The sequence below is a fragment of the Amblyraja radiata genome, chromosome 8 (assembly GCF_010909765.2).
Source record: "Amblyraja radiata isolate CabotCenter1 chromosome 8, sAmbRad1.1.pri, whole genome shotgun sequence".
Taxonomy (NCBI): Eukaryota; Metazoa; Chordata; class Chondrichthyes; order Rajiformes; family Rajidae; genus Amblyraja; species Amblyraja radiata.
The window spans coordinates 66,305,675-66,327,629 of NC_045963.1; the positions used below are offsets into that span (position 1 = coordinate 66,305,675).

Genomic DNA, 21,955 nt, shown 5'->3' on the forward strand with positions numbered 1-21,955 from the left:
GGGAAGACTTACAAAATTCTTAAGGGGTTGGACAGGCTATATGCAGGAAGATTGTTCCCGATGTTGGGGAAGTCCAGGACAAGGGGTCACAGTTTAAGGATAAAGGGGCGAGATGAGAAAAACATTTTTCACACAGAGAGTGGTAAATCTCTGGAACTCTCTGCCACAGAAGGTAGTTGAGGCCAGTTCATTGGCTATATTTAAGAGGGATTAGATGTGGCCCTTGTGGCTAAAGGGATCAGGGGGTATGGAGAGAAGGCAGGTACAGGATACTGAGTTGGATGATCAGCCATGATCATATTGAATGGCGGTGCAGGCTCGAAGGGCCGAATGGCCTACTCTTGCACCTATTTTCTATGTTTCTAAGATGCTGGAGTATATTATTAAAGATGTTATAGCAGTGCATTTGGAAAGCAGTGATCAGTCAAAGTCAGCTTGGATTTATGAAGGGAAAATCATGCTTGACTAATCTTTTGGAATTTTTGGAGGATGTAACAAGTAGAATGGGTAAGGGAAAGCCCTATGGATGTGGTGTATCTGGACTTTCAAAAAGCCTTTGACAAAGTCCCACACGAGATTAGTGTGCAAAATTAGAGCACATGGTATTGGGAGTAGGGTATTGACATGGATTGAAAACTGGAAGCAAAGAGTAGGAATTAACGGGTCCTTTTCAGAATGGCAGGCAGTGACTAGTGGGGTGCCGTAAGGCTCGGTGCTGGGACCCCAGTTGTTTACAATATATATCAACGATTTAGACAAGGAAATTGAATTTAATATCTCTAAGTTTGCGGATGACATAAAGATGGGTGGCAGTGTGAGCTGCGAGGAGGATGATATGAGGTTGCAGGATGACTTTGATACGTTGGGTGAGTGGTAGAAGCATGGCAGATGCAGTATAATGTGAATAAATGTGAGGTTATCCACTTAGGTGGCAAAAACAGGAATGCAGATTATTATCTGAATAGTGTCAGATTAGGAAAAAGGAAGGTGCAACGAGACCTGGGTGTGCGTGTACATCAGTCATTGAAAGTAAGCATGCAGGTACAGCAGGCAATGAAGTAAGCTAATGGCATATTGGCCTTCATTATGAGAGGATTTGAGTTTAGGAGCAAGGAGGTCCCACTGCAGTTGTACAGGGCCCTAGTGATACCGCATCTGGAATATTGTGTGCAATTTTGGTCTCCTAATTTGAGGGACATTATTGCTATTGAGGGAGCACAGTGTAGGTTCACCAGGTTAATTCCCGGGATGGCGGGACTGACCTATGATGAAAGAATGGGTCGACTGGACTTGTATCCTCTGGAATTTAGAAGGATGAGAGGGGTATTTTATAGATACATATAAAATTGTTAGAGGATTGGACAGGGTAGATGCAGGAAAAATGTTCCAGATTTTGAGGGAATCCAGAACCAGGGGTCACAGTCTAGGAATAAGGGGTAGGCCATTTAGGACTGAGATTTTTTCACCCAGAAAGTTGTGAATTTGTGGAATTCTCTGCCACAGAAGGCAGTGGAGGTCAATTCATTGGGTGTTTTCAAGAGAGAGCTAGATTTAGCTATTTGGGCTAAGGGAATCAAGGTATATGGGGGAAAAAGCCAGATCGGGATACTGATTTTGGATGATCAGCCATGATCATATTGAATGGCGGTGCTGGCTCGAAGGGCCAAATGGCCTACTCCATCTATTTTCTATGTTCTATGTCTCTATGTTATATCTCCGCAATGAGCAGGTTGTTTGCGTGCTTTAATGGCAGGAGAGTTGTTATCGATGACCTGCGAGAAGCAGAGGTTGACAAGACCAAAAGACCTCCTGTAACTGTAGATATTGTATGAAATAATCTTAGATGAATGAAAAATAAAAATACACACAAACTACCAGGTACCTATTCTGGCGGTTAAACTCTAAAGAAAATTCAACTAAACAGTTTATATTTTTTCTTTTTTGCAAAACTAAAATTTCTCTGTGACAGTGGGCCTCCCGACCTTGCATTTATTTTATAAAGTGCTTGAGTGAGTATGTGAAGAAGTGTAAACTAGATGGTACAGACAGATCGGACTACTCGAAGTACCCCTATTTTGATCAGCATGGATGCAGTGGGTTGAATCATTTGTTTCTGTGCCATAGGTTTCTCTGGTTCTAAATTCTATAGGACACCTTGTGCACAATAACTTGCATCTGTTGTATTTTAACACACCAAAACATCCCAAGACAGGAGGGTATACAGACTGAACACACTGTTTGCAATTAGCCGTAGAAACATAGAAAATTTCCATAACTGGAAATCTCCAGGACCGGACAATGTTTCCCCCTCTACTCTCAAGCTCTGTGCCGAACAACTGGCACTGGTCTACACAGACATTTTCAACCAGTCCCTGCAAACCTGTACTGTCCCTGTCTGCTTCAAAGTCTCCACTATTGTCCCTGTACCCAAAAAAGCAAGGATTACTGGTCTTAATGATGACAGGCCTGTCGCACTGACCTCTGTAGTCATGAAGACCCTTAAAAGGCTGGTGCTGGCCAAGCTGAAAAATATCACAAACCCCCTGCTGGACCCTCTGCAGTTTGCATATCGGGCCAATAGATCTGTGGATGATGCAGTTAACCTGGGCCTGCACTTCATCCTCCAGCACCTAGACCGCCAGGGAACCTATGCGAGGATTTTGTTTGTTGATTTTAGCTCTGCATTCAACACCATTGTGCCAGAGCTACTACACTCCAAACTCTCCGAGTTGACTGTGCCTGAACCCCTCAGTCAGTGGATCACCAGCTTCCTGACCAGGTACGTGCCGTGAGTAATTACTCAGGGTAGGCAGTCAGTCGGCTTTTTAAAAAAATCTTAAACCGCGCATGCACAGATTGTTCTCTCTGTAAAAATAAAAATAACAATTCAATTTGCCCAAGTTTTCCAAATCTTCATTTTTTAATTACTGAATGGGTGAGGGATGGAGGATGAAGGCAGGTGGAGAGATGGTGGGAAAAACAGGAGCACACCGGGATCAGTTGAATCAGTTGTCATCTTATGGAGAGGCTGTGCCAGGGGTTAAAGTTGCAGGGAGGGCAGGAGTGTTGAGAAGGAGGGGGTCGGAGATCATGTCAGTAACCCACTCACTCACCGCTGCCGCAGCGCTCCGGGGATGGACAGCAGAACTGGCCGCCACTTCTGGGGAAGGAAGCAGCTCGGGTGGCTGCGAGCGGCCGTTGGGACCGGACAGCAGAACTGGCCGCCTCTTCAGCGCCTTCTGCTGGTCCTATCACCTCTGGCAGTGCTCTCCGACTGAACATCTCTCACCTGCCGCTCGCCGGCTTCGCTCATATCAGCAGCTTCCCGCAAATCCTTAAATTCCCACAGCCGAGTAACCTCAATCGCGCAGTCGGAATTTAAGGATTTGCGGGAAGCGGTTGACATGAGCGAGGCCGGCGAGCAGCGGGAGAGATGTTCAGTCGGAGAGCACTGCCAGAGGTGAGCGGGGGCTGGCAGAAGGGGCTGTCCGGTCCCGGTGGCCGCTCGCAGCCACCCGAGCTAATTCACTCCCCGGCCACAATGCGGTGGCTCCGTGCCCGGAACGTCGCGGCTAGTGGGTTACTGGCCTGATCCCCGACCCCCTCCTTCACAATGTTGCTGCCCTCCCCGCAACTTTACCCCGGGCTAGACTCCCCAAATGCTGTGAAAGGCACTCTCCCCCCACCCCCTCACCCCGGGAAATACGGTATTTAAAAACATAAAGTACCAAGAAAACTTCTTACCACATTATTGGTACACACTCAATTCTTCACTCTTTGTTTCCTAAGATACTCTTAAAATTTGAAATACCCGCCAAGAAACTAGTGCTGCACATGCACAGTAGGCTGCTGCGCATGCACAGTACTGCAAAGGCAGAATTTCTGCTGCCTTCAGCCCCGCTTGTCATTGATGACTTGAAGCAGTGCCGACGGCGCGTGTTACAAGTGCTGCGGATGAAAGGCATGGAGAATTATGCCTACCTAAGAGATCGATCTCTTAGATAGGCATAATCTAATAATTCCCATGCCTTTACTATTTATATTTAATAATTACCATTACATAATTTTAGTCAGGGTAGGCAGTGCCTACCCTGACAGCACGTGCCTGTTCCTGACAGACAGTAAGCAGCATGTGAGGCTGGGAAAGCACATCTCGGACCTGCAAACCCTCAGCATAGGAGCACCGCAAAGCTGCGTACTTTCCCCTCTCATCTACTCTCTCTACGCCAATGACTGCACCTCCACTGACTCCTCTGACATGCTTCTCAAGTTTGCGGACGATACAATCCTGATTGGACTGATCCAGGATGGGGAGGAATCTGCCTACAAACAGGAAGTGTCACAGCTGGCATCCTGGTGCTATTGCTCTTGCTCAATGCTCTTCAGACAGTGGAATTGATTGTAAACTTTAGGAGAGCTCCCCCTCTCCTCACCCCACTCGCCATCAACAACACCACAGTCACATCTGTGGAGTCTTTTAAGTTCCTGGGAACCATCATCTCCAAGGACCTTAAGTGGGGGGCCACCATCGACTCCACAGTCAAAAAGGCACAACAGAGGATGTACTTCCTGTGGCAGCTGAGGAAGCACAATCTGCCACAGGCAATGATGGTCCAATTCTATACGGCAATCGTAGAGTCTGTCCTCACCTTCTCCATCATGGTCTGGTTTGGCTCAGCCACCAAGCACAACACCCGGAGGCTGCAGCGAATCGTCAGATCAGCTGAGAAGGTTATTGGTTGCAACCTTCCCTCCATTGACGAACTGTACACTGCAAGGGCCAGGTAGCGAGTGGGTAAGATCATCTCTGACCCCTCTCACCCTGGCCACAAACTCTTTGAATCACTTCCCTCTGGAAGGCGACTCCGGACTGTCAAAGCTGCCACAGCCAGACATAAAAACAGCTTTCTTCCACAAGTAGTAGTCACATGTCAATAACCAAAAATCTGTAGCCTCCTTTTGCTCTGGTATTTTATTTAATTCACATATTTAATCAATAGTGTTTTATTATCAATGTTTAATGTTTTACTAGACTAAGTGGGACCCGTTGGGTCCCAGCTTCACACTGGAGGGTTCGTCCCCCAATGCAATATTCCACCTCTCCACCAATTCCAATATACAAACACTCACACACACACTTACACCCTCCACCACACACACGCACACACTCATGCGCACACACACACACACACGCTCATACATACACTCACACACATACACTCACACACACACATACATACATACATACACACACACACTCACACAGACTTACACACAGACTCCCTCACACACACACTCATGCGCACACACACACACACTCGCACACACACTCACATTCACACACACACACACACACACACATACACTCACACGCACACAGACACACATACAATTTAGTTGTATGCAGTACTTACAACAACAAATAAAGGCATTTCATTTCACTCACACACACACATACACTCACACATACACTCACGCACATACATTCACACACACACTCACATACACTGGCTCACACACCATATATATGACAGTACATTTTCGTGAATCTACTCACACAGCTGAGCGCGGCCTCTCCACTTTGGGGCTTTCACAGTCAGCGGCACTTCTGCAATCATTAGATTAGATTAGATTAGATAGCCTTTATTGTCATTCAGACCGAAGTCTGAACGAAATTGCAGCAGTCATACATACAATACAATACAATAAAAAACAACAATAAACACATATTAACATCCACCACAGTGAGTCCACCCAGCATCTCCTCACTGTGATGGAGGCAAAAGTGTTAGGGCTGCAGTTTCTTCCCTCCTCTTCTCCCTCTGCGCTGAGGCGATACCCCAGAGCCCCAGATACCCCACCGGGCGATGTTAAAAAAAAAAAATCAGCGCGATTTCTGCACTCACCGGAAATTACGCAATCAGCGCGACCTGTCCACTAAGCGGAAGTTATGAAATGAGCGGGACTTGGACTAAACACAGTCAGACCTAATAAAGCATTTATTCCTTCCAAACACAATCGGACCTAATAAAGCATCTATTCTTCCAAACACAGTCGGACCTAATAAAGCATTTATTCCTACCAAACACAGTCGGACCTAATAAAGCATTTATTCCTTCCAAACATAATTGGACCTAATAAAGCATTTATTCCTTAAAAAAACAGTCGGACCTAATAAAGCATTGCAGTTTCAAGCACTGGCAGGACAGCAGGCCAAACAACTCATGGCATTGCCATTTCATTTCATTTAATTTCCAATTAGGCATTGCACTTTCAAGCACAGGCAGGGCAGCAGGCCAAACAACCCATGGCATTGTCATTAAGGGCTAACAAATCATTTATTGCAAGTACATTGCAGACTCACAGTTCAGTTATATTGATTCACAGCTTAGAATGACAGTCGTGGCCTCTCCCTCGCGATCCTGCAGAGTGACTGACTCGCGTCCAGGCATCCGGGGTATTTTAGTCCTGCCCCCACCCCCCCCCCCACCGGAAGGGGCGTTACCCTCATCATGGTGATTGACAGGCGAGAGGACCAATCAGCTGATCTCAAGGTTTTTTTAAACACTCATAACTTTTATATTTTTAATTGATGGGAAAAATCCTTGGGGCTGGCACAGCGGAGGAGGATGTGAGTAAGATGGCCAAAAATTACAGCGATACAGGGTAGCGTTTTTTCTAAAATCAATATACAGAGCAGACAGGAAGTGGTCAAGATGAGACTTTTAATTGTATAGATGTATCATTCTTAACTGTCACTGTATGTCATGTTGTCACTTGTGGGCGGAGCACCAAGGCAAATTCTTTGTATGTGAATACTTGGCCAATAAACGTATTCATTCAAAATAGGTGCTGGAGTAGGCCATTCGGCCCTTCGGGCCAGCCCCGCAATTCAATATGATCATGGTGATCATCCAAAATCAGTATCCCGTTCCTGCTTTCTCCCCATATTCCTTGATTCCGTTAGCTCTAAGATTTCATAAGCCCAGTTAATCCATTCATTTATCATATGCCAGTCCCGCCATCCCAGGAATTAGCCTGCTGAACCTACGCTGCACTCCCTCAATAGCAAGAATGTACTTCCTCAAATTTGGAGACCAAAACTGCACACAATACTCCAGGTATGGTCTCACTAGGGCCCTGTATAACTGCAATAGGACCTCCTTGCTCCTATACTTAAATCTTCTCGCTATGAAGGCCAACATGGCATTTGCTTTCTTCACTGCCTGTTGTACCTGCATGCTTACTTTCAGTGGCTGATGTACATGAACACCCATGTCTCGTTGAACCTCCCCTTTTCCTAATCTGACACTATTCAGATAATGTGTAAGAACTGCAGATGCTGGTTTAAACCGAAGATAGACACAAAAAGCTGGAGCAAAGGGCCTGTCCCACTTCGGCGATTTTTTTTAGGCGACTAAGTTGTCGCTGGGGTGTCGCCGGTATGGTTGTGAGTAGTCTCCTTAGTCGCCCAAAGAGTCATAGCATCCTTCAGGTTGCCACTGGATTTTCAAAATGTTCAAAAATTTTCGGCGACAGTCGGCGAGTGGGTTTGACGCCAATGAGCGTAGCTTGACTTCTCCTGACGGAGGTGCTGTCGTGGGTTGTCACCAAGTGACGTAGGTTGTCGCCGGTGCTGACCGGTGAATTCCATTGGCGACTACCTACATCAACCAGCGTCAAGAGAAGTCAAGTAGCGACAGGCATTGAATTCAGTTGTCTTTAGTTGTCGCCGGCAGTTGTCACGGGTGGACGTAGGTTGACCTCGGTTGTCGTAGGTTGCCGCCTGTGTGGTCGTAGATTGTCGTAGGTGTGATAGTAGGTGGACGTCATAAATCATGACAATTGAGTCGCCAGTTGTCGGTAGCTTGCCGTAGTTTGACGTCGACAAGGTGGTAGCTTGTCGTAGACATTGTCGTAGGGGGGTGCAGATGCCGTTTTTTTGGCGACCTGCTACGACTATGGCAGTCGCCTAAAAAATCACCTATGTAGGACAGGCCCTTTACTTAGCAGGACAGGCACCATCTCTGGAGAGAAGGAATGGGTGACCTTTCGGACCAAGACATTTCTTCAGAAAAGAGTCTGTAGAAGGGTCTCGACCCGAAACGTCACCCATTCCTACCATTCAGATAATAATCTGCCTCCTTGTTCTTGACACCAAAGTTGATAACCTCACCTTTATCCACATTATACTGCATCTGCCATGCATCTGCCCATTCACCCAACCTATCCAAGTTATCCTTCAAACTCATAGTATCCTCCTCGCAGCTCACACTGCCACCCAGCTTTGTGTCATCCACAAACTTGGAGGTTACATTTAATTCCTTTGTCTACATCGTCAATATATATTGTGTTTAACTGGGGTCCCAGCACTGAGCCTTGCGGCACCCCTTTAGTCACTGCCTGCCATTCTGAAAAGGACCCGTTAATGCCTACTCTAGCCATGGCCATGGAAGGTAATGTTGGGGCAGATGATCTAAAGTTGATTCCAGGATATGTTGCAAGGTTAAAAAAAGGCACAAAGCACTGGAATAACTCGGGTCAGGCAGCAGATCTGGAGAACATTGATAGGTGATGTTTTTAGTTTAAGACCCTTCTTCAGGGTTGTGTGGTTCCATATATTAATTGTGATTCTGTCAACTGTCATATGCTGCTCAATTAGTATTACCAAGAGTCGAGAGTATTTTGTTGACATACAGTGCCCTCCGTAATGTTTGGGTCAAAGCCCCATCATTTATTTATTTGCCTCTGTACGCCACAATTTGCGATTTGTAATAGAAAAAGTCACATGTGGTTAAAATGCACATTGTCAGAATTTAATAAAGAACATTTTTATACATTTTGGTTTCACCATGTAAAAATTACAGCAGTGTTTATACATAGTCCCCCCCATTTCAGGGCACTATAATGTTTGGGACACAGCAATGTCATGTAAATGAAAGTAATCAATGAAATGAATCAATCAAATGAAAGTATTCTGTTGCATATCCATTGCATGCAATGACTGCTTGAAGCCTGCAATTCATGGACATCGCCAGTTGCTGGGTGTTTTCACTGATGATGCTCTGCCAGGCCTGTATTGCAGCCATCTTTAGCTTCTGCTTGTTTTGGGGGCTAGTCCCCTTCAGTTTCATCTTCAGCATATAAAAGGCATGCTCAATTGAGCTGAGATTGGGTGATAGACTTGGCCACTCAAGAATTGACAATTTATTAGCTTTGAAAAACTCCTTTGTTGCTTTAGCAGTATGTTTGGAATCATTGTCTTGCTGTAGAACGAACCGCTGGCCAATGAGTTTTGAGGCATTTGTTTGACCTTGGGCAGATAGGATGCGTCTATACACTTCAGAATTCATTATGCTACTACCATCAGCAGTTCAAGATTCAAGATTCAAGATTCAAGATAGATTTAATTGTCACATGTGCCAGATGGCACAGTGAAATGAAATTCCCATACAGCCATACAATAAAAATAAAAATAAAGGACACAACACACTATAGAATTTAACATAAAACATCCCCGCACAGCAGAATCAAAGTTTCCCATTGTGTGGGAAGGCACCAAAGTCAGTCTCTTCCTCCACTGTTCCCCGTGGTCAGGGCCTCCCCAAGCCCTCCGCAGTTGCAGCTACGGGCAGCCCGATGTTCCGGACCGCTCGCCGGGGTGATACAAGTCCGACGTCGGGACTGCGGGACGTCCTCAGCGGCGTGGACGCCAGAGTCGGCCCCCTCCTACCGGAGTCGGCATTGTATCATCAATTAAGATAAGTGAGTCAGTAACTTCAGCAGCCCATACGTGCCCAGGCCATAACACCCCCACCACTGTGTTTCACAGATGAGGTGGTATGCTTCGGATCCTTCTCTCCTCCATACTTTGCTCTTGCCATCATTCTGATATAAGTTAATCTTCGTCTCATCTGTCCACAAGACCTTTTTCCAGAACTGTGGTTTTTCAAGGTTTGGCTGATGTCTCTAACTCTTTTAAGGTTTGGCTGATGTCTTTAACAGTTTTATTCGTGTTTCTCACTCATAATGGCTTCTTTGACTTTCATTGGCACAACTTTGGTCCTCATGTTGATAAACCGCAATAAAAGTTTCCAAAGGTGATGGAAAGACTGGAGGAAAGACCAGGTGCTGAGAGCTCTCTTATACCTGCATTAAGGAGGCAATTAAACACACCTGTGAAGCCATGTGTCCCAAACATTATGGTGCCCTGAAATGGGGGGGACTATGTATAATCACAGCTGTCATTTCTACATGGTGAAACCAAAATGTATAAAAATGGCCTTTATTAAAATTTGACAATGTGCACTTTAACCACATGTGATTCTTTTCTATTACAAATCTCAAATTGTGGAGTACAGAGGCAAATAAATAAAGGATGTGTCTTTGTCCCAAGCTTTAAGGAGAGCACTGTATGTCCCAGATAGAACAATGAAATTCTTATTTGCTGCAGCATAACAAAATATGAAAACATAGTACACTGTAAACAATATGATAAACGAGAGAGAAAATATGTTCAGTGTGTATATTTACACATACATGTACGCGCACACACACACGCATATATACACATACACATGCACACATACTCAAAAAACAAACAATAGTAGTGCAATAATAATAGTGAGCTTATTTGAGGTTGTGTTTAATGGCTGTAGGGAAGAAGCTGTTCCTGAACCTGAACGTTACAGTTTTCAGGCTCCTGTACCTTCTTCCCGTAAAATGAGTGTGTGGCCAGGATGGTGTGGGTCTCTGATGTTGCTGGCTGCCGTTTTGTGGCAGCGACTCCGATAAATCCCTTCGATGGTGGGGAGGTCAGAGCCGTTGATGGACTGGCCAGTGTTCACCACTTTTTGCAGTCTTTTCCATTCCTGGACGTTCAAGTTGCAGCCTAAGCATCAGTTTTAGTTTTGGTGTGTAGCATTATTCTATGCATATTTAGTTACTATTATTGCTTTTTCAATGCTAGTTGTGATTCTCACGATTCTTCCACACTAATTCTATTGCAATAAATTGAGCTAGTGCAAATGTCTTTTGAGCAGGCTATCCATTCCGTGGCTTGGCATCATGAAGGAAAACAATTTGTTTGTAGCCATTCAGATGGCAGCCTTACTGTCTGGAATGTAAGATCTCCCATTAAACCTGCACAGATTATTACACCACACGGTAAGTGCCTGTTGTGTGTTATTCGATTCATTCAAAGATTTTTTCTGCAGTTTCCTTCCTTAAATTCTCCATGAAGGTTAAAAGTCAGTCCTTATTGCAAAGGCAGAGACGCTTCAACTCGGCTATTGGTTAAGTTTTTTAGCTGTTAATGTACTGATTAACTGCTACTTGCTTTTTCATGCTCAGCCTTGTAATAGTTTCCAATTTATTATGTCTGTAACTTTGCATAATCTAGATGGGTACATTTCTTGTTCTTCAAGAGCCTGAATACTAGCTGTTTTGAAAATATTACTTGGTGAAGTTTGCAGTCAACACCAAAATTGGTGGAATTAATGTGGAAGGTTGTCAAAGGATACAGGGGGGATAGAAATCACTTATGGGCAGAGAAATAGTAAATGATGATCAATCCGAGCTTGAGGTGTTGCGTTTTGAAAGGTTAAATGTAAGAGGAAAGTACCGAGTTAATTAACAACATTGATGTAAAGATGAATCTTGGGGGGGAAATCCATAGCTCCCTGAAAGTGGCAACACAAAGTGATAGAGTGGTAAAGGAGGCTTATGATATGCTTGTTTTCATTGGACAGGCATTGAGTGTGAGAGTCAGAAAGTCATGTTGCAGCTTTATATAAGTTTTGTTCGGCCACTTTTGGTGTTTTGCATGAGGTTCTGGTTGCTCCATTACAGGAAGGAGCGGAGACTTTAGAGCGGGTGCAGAAGAAGTTTACCTGGATTAGAGGGTATTAGCTATATGGAAGCTTGGACAAACTTGGATTGTTTTTTCTTCAGTGTCAAAAGCTGTAGGGAGCCAGTCTGAACCTTTTTCCTAGGGTGGAAATACCAAAGACTAGAAGGCATAGCTTTTGGATTCAATGAGGTAAGCTTATTTACAGAATGAATAGTGGGTGCCTGGAACTTGCTGCCATGGGTGGTGGAAGCAGATAGTGATGTTTTTCAAGCTTTTAGAGAGACACGTGAATATGCAGGGAATGGAAGGACGAGAATCAACTATAGACGGAAGGGGTCAATTTAATTTGGCATAATGTTCGGCCAGATATCGTGGGCCAAAGGGCCTGTTCCTGTTCTCTACCCTTCTGTGAATATGTCAATTCCTTGACTGCAGTGTGTGTTGGCCTGGCCCTGTAAAAGCATTCATGCTATTTGGCAGATGGCTTCAAAGGATTTAGCTATCTGGACGCACATGAATGGAATGAGCTGATTCCTTTTGTTTTCTAATGGATTAGATGAGATTTGTTCATTTTCCATTTGCTAATCACTGTTTAAAGATAGTTCTTTGAGGTTTTTGCACAAAAAAATGAGTAGCTTCTTGGAGTACATTATTTCTTAGCAAAGAACAGTTACCAAGTACTCCTTTGCATTAATTACACTCTTGTATGACATTTTGTTCTGCACGTTCTTGAGCAATGTGTTTTCCTTGTGCATGTCAATTTTGGGGAGCAGACTGAACTAATCAACTCTCCATTTAATTAAAACTTTGCTTTCAGCAAAGCAGCCAAAAGATGGAAAGAAGCCCGAGTCCTGCAAACCCATCCTGAAAGTGGAATATAGAACATGTAAATCTGGGTATGTGTTAATATTCCTCTTCATTCTATCAATACTTTGAGTTATTACAAGTGACAACGATCTCCTATCTATTTCCCTGACTATTTTCTGAGCTTTTTCAGCAACCCATTCAACAATAACAAATACAACCAACACCTACTGCTTCTAGTCTTTGGAAATGGTCTTGCTAAAGATTTATGGCAAAAGTTTAATGCAAAATACTACACTAATTTGTGTAAACTGGTTAACTGGCAAATAGTAACTTGAAATAAAGGAAAAAGCTGCAGATGCAGCAAATCTGCAATGTAATTAAATGTTGCAAATAATCAGGTAGGCAGGCAGCATCCATGGAAGGAAAAGCAGTTAATGTTTTAGGTCCTGGACTCTATATCAGAACAGGTCTGAAGGACCAGTAACTACTTGCCCCACATTTTTCTCGTTGCCATCCATTTACATCAGGGGTCGGCAACCTTGTTCTGCATAGGGGCCAGGACGCATGTCTGTGATCGGATGGCGGGCCACATCTATCACGTGTACACATGGATCCCACCCCGGATGGCAGGCATCAAATCACGTATTCACATAGATCCCGCCCCTTCGAGGACGCCACCTGGAGCACTGGTCCCTAGTTACGGGCGCTCACGAACATGGCGTACCTGCGGATCGTTGCCTTGGCTCTGTCCTGAAGGCTGTGGCTCAAATACTCACATTCACTTGCCCCCGGCCTATTGACAACCCCGATCCCAACAGTGAAGCCCAGACACGGAAGGTGCGCGGCCGTGCCGGCGGCTTTGCACAGGATGCGGTACAGCCAGAGCTCGGCGATTCCGCCAGCGCATGCTGCCTTGCTTCACTGTGCCAAGGCGCCGCGGCCTCAGGCCCGGGAGGTACTGGAGATGACGGAAGTCTGAGGGCCGGATGATTACAGATCACGGGCCGCATTTGGCCCGGGGACGGACGTTGCCAACCCCTGTTTTACATACAGAAGAAGAGAGCATGGGGTGCATGTAAAGCCTAAATGTCTTCTTAATATGAAGTCAAATCAACCAGAGATTAATTTAAGAGGGTGTGCAATTTAGTCTGTATGCAGATGGAGGTGAGAGCTTTTTGGCCGGTTCATATATAGTTAAATAAAAGTGCTTCATTGTTGCAGGGTTAGCTAAAACTAGTGTAGGATTAGTAGTGTTCCTTTTTTGTGCTATGAATATATGGATGTCCTCCAGAGATGTTATCTGTCCTGCTGTGTTACTCCAGCTCTTTGTGTCTTTTTTTGTAAAACAGCATCTGCGGTTCTTTAGTCTATATGGATGATGTGATTGTGCCTGAAATGACATTTTGCATGCAAATTCTGGCTATATTTGCTGAGGAAATTGGCAACAAATTTGCAACACTGTGAGGGTGTTCGTTCTGATGCTATTGCAAAGTCATACATGCCTCTTGTTAGTATTCTGTTTGGCTGAAGTTGCTGATGGATAAATGGTAAATGCCACATTGTGGGATTGGTCTTGGGAACCAGTATGATTGACATATTCTTCAAATTGAATTAGCAGTTTGGTGGTAATTTGTGGGTGTGATGACTGATGGGTCTAAACCATTACAAATTGTGCAAACATTGCAAGTTATTTAAATTAAGCACATGCATGGGTCTTATGTTGGATTTAGGGATTTTGTTCATCTAGTGAGGACAAATATACAGCTCTTATCAGCAATGATTCATCATCAAAAAGTTGAGTCATGCATGGTGACAAGGAAAAAGGTTGGGAACAAATAGTTGCATTAATAATAATAAAAGCCAGAAATACTCACCAGGCAAGCATATTGAATGGAGAGTGAAAGGTCGGGCAATTTTGTTCATTGCCCTATTTTTAGAATTGATAAAAATTATTAACCCGACATACGTAATCTGTCTTGGTTTTATAAAAGTATTCCATGATCGTCTTGAGTGTTTACTGTGTTTTCATTTTCAGATTTCCAGCATCTGTTTTGTTTTTGCATTGATGCACAATCAGTTTTTGTTAATATGTTTTGGGTATCATTTCACATTATTAATGATGAATTCTCAAAATCTCTTAAATTTTGATCAACTCTAGGAAATGTTAGGTTTTTTAAAAAACGGGCTGTAGAAAAATATAATTTGGGAATTTTAGGGATTTAGGCATGAGGAAAAAAGCATTGTCAGAAAACTAAGAATATAGAAAAGAGGTGGTCCTCTGAGCTTGTCAAAAATAAGACTGTCAAAAGGTGCATCTGACAGCAGATCGAGACTCTTCTCTGCCATGCTAAAGATGATCATTATCAGATGGATAATGGAAAGCGTATGGAAGAGAAATGCAATAATATACCACAACTAATGGGTTGAATGGTTATGTTTCAGATTTATATATGTTAGCTGTCAAAACTGGTGCAAGATCCAAGAGATTGCAGGGCTTTGTGGAAAGGGACAAAGAAAGAGCAAGTTTATAAAGTTATTTTACTTCAGTTTAGCGTTAATAATCCATGTTTTATGCTTTCAAAAACTATATTTCAATTCCTTGAAGGTCATTTAACGAACGCCACACAATTTCTATAGCTGGGGTTGGGGTTTTGCTGGTTGTTAAAGCCATCAGAGACATTTTGAACGGGGTCTCTTCGCCATGCCGTCGGAGTTCCTGCTGGCCCTTTGTTCATATAACTGGAATTTTAGTTGTTTGGTGTGGTGGGTGTAGGGAGGGGGGGGGTGAATACGATTGATCCTTCTGTATCTGTACAGATGGGTATGAGCAGACTGAATGGTGATTCCAGATGGATGGGCATGTTAAAAATTTAATCCCAACAATTTAGCATTGGCATATTTCTGAGCAAGTTGAAATTAGTGACAGAGCTGGAGGAGATAGTGGGGATCATCAAAAAAGACAACGGAATGGGCACATTGAGAGTTTTGGAGGACAGTTTATGCAAGATGGCCAGTGTTAACACAAGAATGTAAGAAGTAGAGACAAGAGTAGGCAATGTGGTCACTTGAGTGGAATGCCATTCAGTAAGGTCAAAGTTCTTCCTTTCCATTTTTCTGCTTGACCCCCAAACCCCTCATTCCTTTCATGTCTACAGATCTTTCGGATTTTCCCAAAATATATTAAATGACTGAGCATTAACAGCTTTCTAAATTCCAAAGTTTCACAAACTCGTGTGATGAAATTTCCTCTTGTTTTAGTTCCAAATGGCTGACCCCTTATCCTAATTTTATGACCTTGGTTTTATACATTCTATATGGAGGAATCTGCCTTGCAGTATCTACTATGTTAATCCTCCTCAAAAGCCTCTATGTTTCAATGAAAAGTTCTCATTTTATAACATTCCAATGAAGACCAGTCTAATCTTCACCCTAACAATCAATCTGTTGAATCTGTACTGCACTGATTCGTAGTCAAGTATATCCTTCTGATATGAAGTTTTGTTAAAAGTCTGAATGAGCGTGGCTGCATGTTTGGCTGCAAACTCTCAGCTTGTGGTGACCTTGGCAAGAATTGTGACAAAGCAGCAGCAATTGGGATGGTGCTTAATGCATATTAAACAAATTGTCACATGCTGAGTTACAACAAATTGTATCATAACATCTTGAGCAATTTGACATTAAGTTGCCCACCTTGAATAGATTGATGAAGTTCTAAATCCTGAACTAATTCTATTTAATTATGGACAGTGGAAACAAGACCAAGGAAACAACCTTGTGGAACTCTACAAGATACAAGATACATTTATTTGTCACATGTGCCAGATGGCACAGTGAAATGAGATAACCATACAGCCATACAATAAAAATAAAAATAAAGATAAAAATAAAGAACACAACACGATAGAATTCAACATAAAAACATCCCCACACAGCAGAATCAAGTTTCCCACTGTGAGGGAAGGCACCAAAGTCAGTCTGTTCCTCCAATGTTCACCCGTGGTCGGGGCCTCCCCGAGCCCTCCGCAGTCGCCGCTACGGGCGGCCCGATGTTCAGGCCCGCTCGCCGGGGTGATGTAAGTCCGACGTCGGGGCTGGGGGACGTCCTCAGCGGCCTGGACAACAGAGTCGGCCACCTCCTACCGGAGTCGGTAGCTCCCAAAGTCCGCAGGCCGTGCCGGGCGGAGACTCATGCTGGCGGCCCTCTGCAAGGAGCCCCAGGACTCCGCGATGACGGTCAGCGCCGCCCGCGTTGGAAGCTCTCCCAAACCGCAGCTCCACGATGTTGGAGCAGCGGCCCAACGCTCCGGAGCGCCAAACGGCGACCCAGGTAGGCATCGCCCGCTCCGCGGTGAATTCAGCACTGCGCCGCCGCTGTTGTAGCTCTAGTCCCGTTTCCCGGTCCCCAGCAGGAAAGGCCGCTCCAATCCAGCTGGTAGGCCGCGAGGTGGGGAACGAGGACGCGACTCGGAGAAATAGTCACGTCCCCGCCAGGAAGCGACTGGGAAACAGTTTCCCCCTTACCCTGCCCCTCTCCCCCACATAGAAAAGTTAAAGTTTCCCCCCAAAACAGACATTAAACTAACTGAAAATTTAAAAAAATTTGAAAAGACGAACAGGCTGTAGGCAGAGGCTGCCACCAATACAGCGCCCCTACTGTGTAAGTACTTCTAGCAGTGTCTGGTTGAGCAGTGACTTTGTAAGTAGTGTCAAGGAACTTGTTCTAGTGATTCTGAAGCAGGACTATAGTTGCTCTCCAAAAGGTATATATCAAATAAGGAATTTAGAAATAAAATAAATAATCCAGTGAATGGTTAGAATGGGGAACTTGCTAGCATAAGGTGGACTAATGGAAATGTAGATTGAGGTAGCAAATCTAACATATACAGAAGAACCTTTTCAAGGGAAAGGTGGGAAACCAACAGGCCAAATTTTGCCTAGTCTCACTTAACAGGCCAAAAGGCCATCAGCACGCCAGGGAGGCGGTATCTGCTGACAGCATCAAATTCATCAGTATTGTTTTATGTTGTCTAATCTAATTTATGCCAGCACTTAGTACTCTGCTCCAACATGTTATCGCTGTGAGCTCTTTGAATTACAGGGTGTTGACGCGGTGTGAACTCGTGCTTTAAATGTACCATTTAATGAAAGGAATGGGAGGTGGCTCGGACTCGCTAACTTTTTTTGAAAACTTATATTATAGCTCAGCACAATGATTTAGCCCATTGTGTTTCACTATATTAGTTAATAAGGTTAAAAGCGAGCCATCTCGGATAGGTTGGGTGAGTGGGCAGATGTAGTATAATGTGGATAAATCTGAGGTTATCCACTTTGGTGGCAAGAACAGGAAGGCAGATTATTATCTCAATGGTGTCAGATTGGGGAAAGGGGAGGTGCAACGAGACCTGGGTGTGCTTGTACACCAGTCACTGAAAGTAAGCATGCAGGTACAGCAGGCAGTGAAGAAAGCTAATGTCATGGTGGCCTTGATTGCGAGAGGATGTGAATCGAGGAGCAAGGAGGTCTAACTGCAGTTGTACAAGGCCCTGGTGAGACCGCACCTGGAGTATTGTGTGCAATTTTGGACTCCTAATTTGAGGAAGGACATTATTGCTATTGAGGGAAGCCAGTGTATGTTCACAGTGCAGTGTAGACGATCAACCATGATCATATTGAATGGCGTGCTGGCTCGAAAGGCCGAATGGCCTACTCCTGCACCTATTTTTCTATGTTTCTATCTTCTTATAACTTAAAATAGAACTATTTCCACTTACCTACTCTGTTTCCCAACTTTGTCTTTAACTTATTTCTGCTGTTTTCCCCTTTCCCCTTTCTTATTTCCTCTTGGGTTTCATTTCTTCCATTCTTCCCACCACTTTCACTCCCTAAAAAAGAGATAGTGCTGGAGTAACTCAGCAGGTTGCTCATCCGTGGAGAACATGGAAAGGCTTCCTGACCCGAAACGTCACCTATCCACGTTATCCAGAAATGCTGCCAGACTCACTGAGTTACTCCAATATTTTGTTTTTTTGGTCATTCCAGCATCTGCAATCCCTTGTTTCTTCTTCCAACCCCACTCTCACTTGGATTTCAGACATCCTTTGTGTTTGAGGACAAAAATATAATGGATTCAACCAGTCTGTGTGCAAACTGTTGACTGCTATTATTTTGAGTTTTTCCATGCATACTCCAGAATACTCCAAACTAATGATATGGTTTGATTTCACACCTTAGAGTATTAAATATATCAAAATATATGCCTTTCAACTTTCCATTTTAAATATTCCTTTATCTGAGGTAGCTTGTGCACACTGTTTAATATCTTCCACTGTTAACACTCCTTTATACAGTCACCAGATCTTTTTGATGTTGAATGTGATGCTGGATGGGTGGATCGGTAAAATTTCACTGACTTCTGAACTGCTTGTCTGACTGGGCTCACACCAACTCAGAATGTGTTGCACATTGAACCGTTGTTTTAAGAACACCAATATTTGTTCTCTTATGACAGATTACTCTGTGTACACATAAGTTACAGCTAAATTACACTTTTTAAAACATGGTAAGCATCCGTTTCCTTCCAGCCACTCATTAAAGCCAATAATTATATTTTGGAACAAAGGCTAATCTTATATATGGAATATTACACTGTACAGGAAAGAACTGCAGATGCTGGTTTAATTCAAAGGTATAAAACAAAATGCTGGAGTAACTCAGACGGAAGAAGGGTCTCGACCTGAAACATCACCCATTCCTTCTCTCCAGAGATGCTGCCTGTCCTACTTAGTTACTCCAACATTTTGTGTCTACCATGGGATATTACATTGTTATATTCCAAGTGTGATTTCTATATTTGATTTCTATGTAGTATGGTTTGAAAGATGATCTTCCAGCAGTTGTGACGTGCTTATAGCAATGAAATATTATTTTGGAATGTAATTTTTTAGCCCTACTATAGCATAATCAGATCATAAACATTTACCCATAATTCCAACTAATATTTATATTTATTGTTTCCAGAGAACCTTTCATCATTTTTTCAGGGGGACTGTCCTATGATACAGTAGGTAGAAGACCATGCTTGACAGTGATGCACGGGAAAAGCACTGCAGTACTTGAAATGGACTATCCAATTGTTGACTTTCTCACCCTTTGTGAAACACCATATGCAAGTGGTAAGTTTGCTTCGTAACCTGGTTTGCATCAAATGTGACAGCTTTGTATTCTGTACTACCAGATTCTGAAGTCCATACCAGTAAAAAACATTCAAAAGTGTATTTGTTTTTCATTAAAAAATTGTATAAGAATTTGCATGCAGCAGCTGACTCTAATGAGAGAAACTCTCTTATAAGTTATTCACATATTGAGTAAAGGACATGTATTTCATAAATTCAGAAGTCGTAGGAACAGAATTAGGCCATTTCTATGATCTACCTTTCCCTGTTAATGCTTTCTTCCCATAATCCTGGACAGCCTTACTAATCAAGAATCTGTCAGTCTCCGATGGCCTCCACAGCTGTCTGTCCCAATGAATTCCAGAAATTCAACACCCTCGGACTAAAGACATTTTTCCTCATCTCCTTTCTATAGGTACATCCTTTTATTCGGAGGCCGTGTCCTCTAGTCCTAGACTCTCTCACTAGTGGAAAAATCCTCTCCACATCCATTCTATCCAGGCCTTTCACTATTCGGTAAGTTTCAATGAGGTCCCCCCTCAACCTTCTAAACTCCAGTGAGTGCAGGCCCAATGCCGCCAAACGCTCATCATATATTAACCCAATCATTGCCCGGATCATTCTCCTATTTCTGCCATGCCTTTCAAAATCTCAGGATATCCCAAAGTTTTCTACAACCAGTGAATACTATTGATGTACAGCCACTTTATAATTTATGTAATAAATCTAGAGAGGGGGGGGGGGGGGGGGGGGAGTTGAGAGAGAGGGCAGTGAGTAAGGGGACAGAGACACAGAGGCAGAGAGAGTGGGGCAGAGAAAGAGGGAGAGGGGGAGGAGGGAGGGGAGAGGAGGGATGGAGGGGGAGGGCGGGGGAGAAGGGGAGTGAGGTTAGAGAGAGGGTGAGAGGGCGGACTTAAAGTCGGCGGGTGGCACGGACACTGAGCGGGCGGCGCCAACTGCGAGTGGGCGGCAGGCCTCGGGGGCGCTCTGGATCTCGGAAGCCCAACCATTCAGCTGCGGCCGGCCGGCCGAATGAGAGTCGACTGGGAGCAGGTAGCGACCAAATGACTGCGGAGGGTGGGGAGGGGGAGTGACGTAACTCGCAGCGCATGGAAAACAGTGCCCAGCGGGCTGGGCATTGAAAATAGTGCGCAGCGGGCCGCGAGGAGCAGAGCCATTGTGAAGTCATCAGATCGTTAACTGTAAAAAATATTTCAGATTTGGGAACAATTTTAATACATAAGTCAAGAAATAATTAATCAAATTTTCAGATGACGCGATTTTTGACATCATGGCGTAAGTCTCTATCGGAATATGTAAAAATTTCACCATTAGCTCGTCGTGTTTTCGAGGAGATGTGAAACACACACACAGACACAGACACACACACACACACACATACACACACACACACACACACACACACACACACACACACACACACACACACACACACACACACACACACACACACACACACACACACACACACACACACACACACCTTTATAATACGTATAGAGAGCCAAGGGATCTGTTTCTAGACTTATGACTCTATGGTTGTGGGATAAATATTGACCAGGTCATTTCAGAATGCAGAACTCCCTTATTCTTTCCTTTAGTAAGCTTAATTCACATTGTAATACTGCACAGAAACAAATCCTCACCAGTCCTATTTACAGTACTTGGTCGATAGCCTTCTACACTTTGCCAATTCACATGCTCACCTTCGAGTTTCTTGGATATTGAGAATATTTGCCTCCATCATCCTTTCAGGCAGTGCATTGTAGTATCTCTGGATGAAAAAGTTTTTAAAATATATTTTCTAAATGTGACATCCCTTAGCCTGCACCTTCTGGAGTAAGACCCCTATGCCCCTAATACAACGTTTCCTGTAATTACCATTACCCCTTGTAATTTTGTAAATTTTTATAAGGAACTCCAGCCATCTCTGCTCCAAGGAAAATCATATTTTCTCATAACTGAAACACACTATACTAAGCAATTTCCTGCCAATGCACTTATATATCCTCTCCAGTGCTAATCACATCCTTCCTCCATAGTGTGACCAGAGAGAAAAGATCAGGTCTCAGTTTAACATTTCATCTGAAAAATTGAACCTTTG

General features: G+C 43.8%; 1 protein-coding gene across 6 annotated transcripts in view; it reads left to right on the forward strand.

Moving 5' to 3' along the window:
* The window catches only part of stxbp5 (syntaxin binding protein 5), a 245,187-nt gene that overhangs the window by 112,051 nt on the left and 111,181 nt on the right, over positions 1-21,955 (forward strand). For all 6 annotated transcript variants that reach the window (XM_033026117.1, XM_033026118.1, XM_033026119.1 and 3 more), the window contains exons 8-10: positions 11,043-11,166; positions 12,669-12,747; positions 19,676-19,830. In XM_033026117.1, coding sequence (XP_032882008.1) covers positions 11,043-11,166; positions 12,669-12,747; positions 19,676-19,830 — 358 coding nt within the window. The remainder of the gene's footprint in view (positions 1-11,042; positions 11,167-12,668; positions 12,748-19,675; positions 19,831-21,955) is intronic.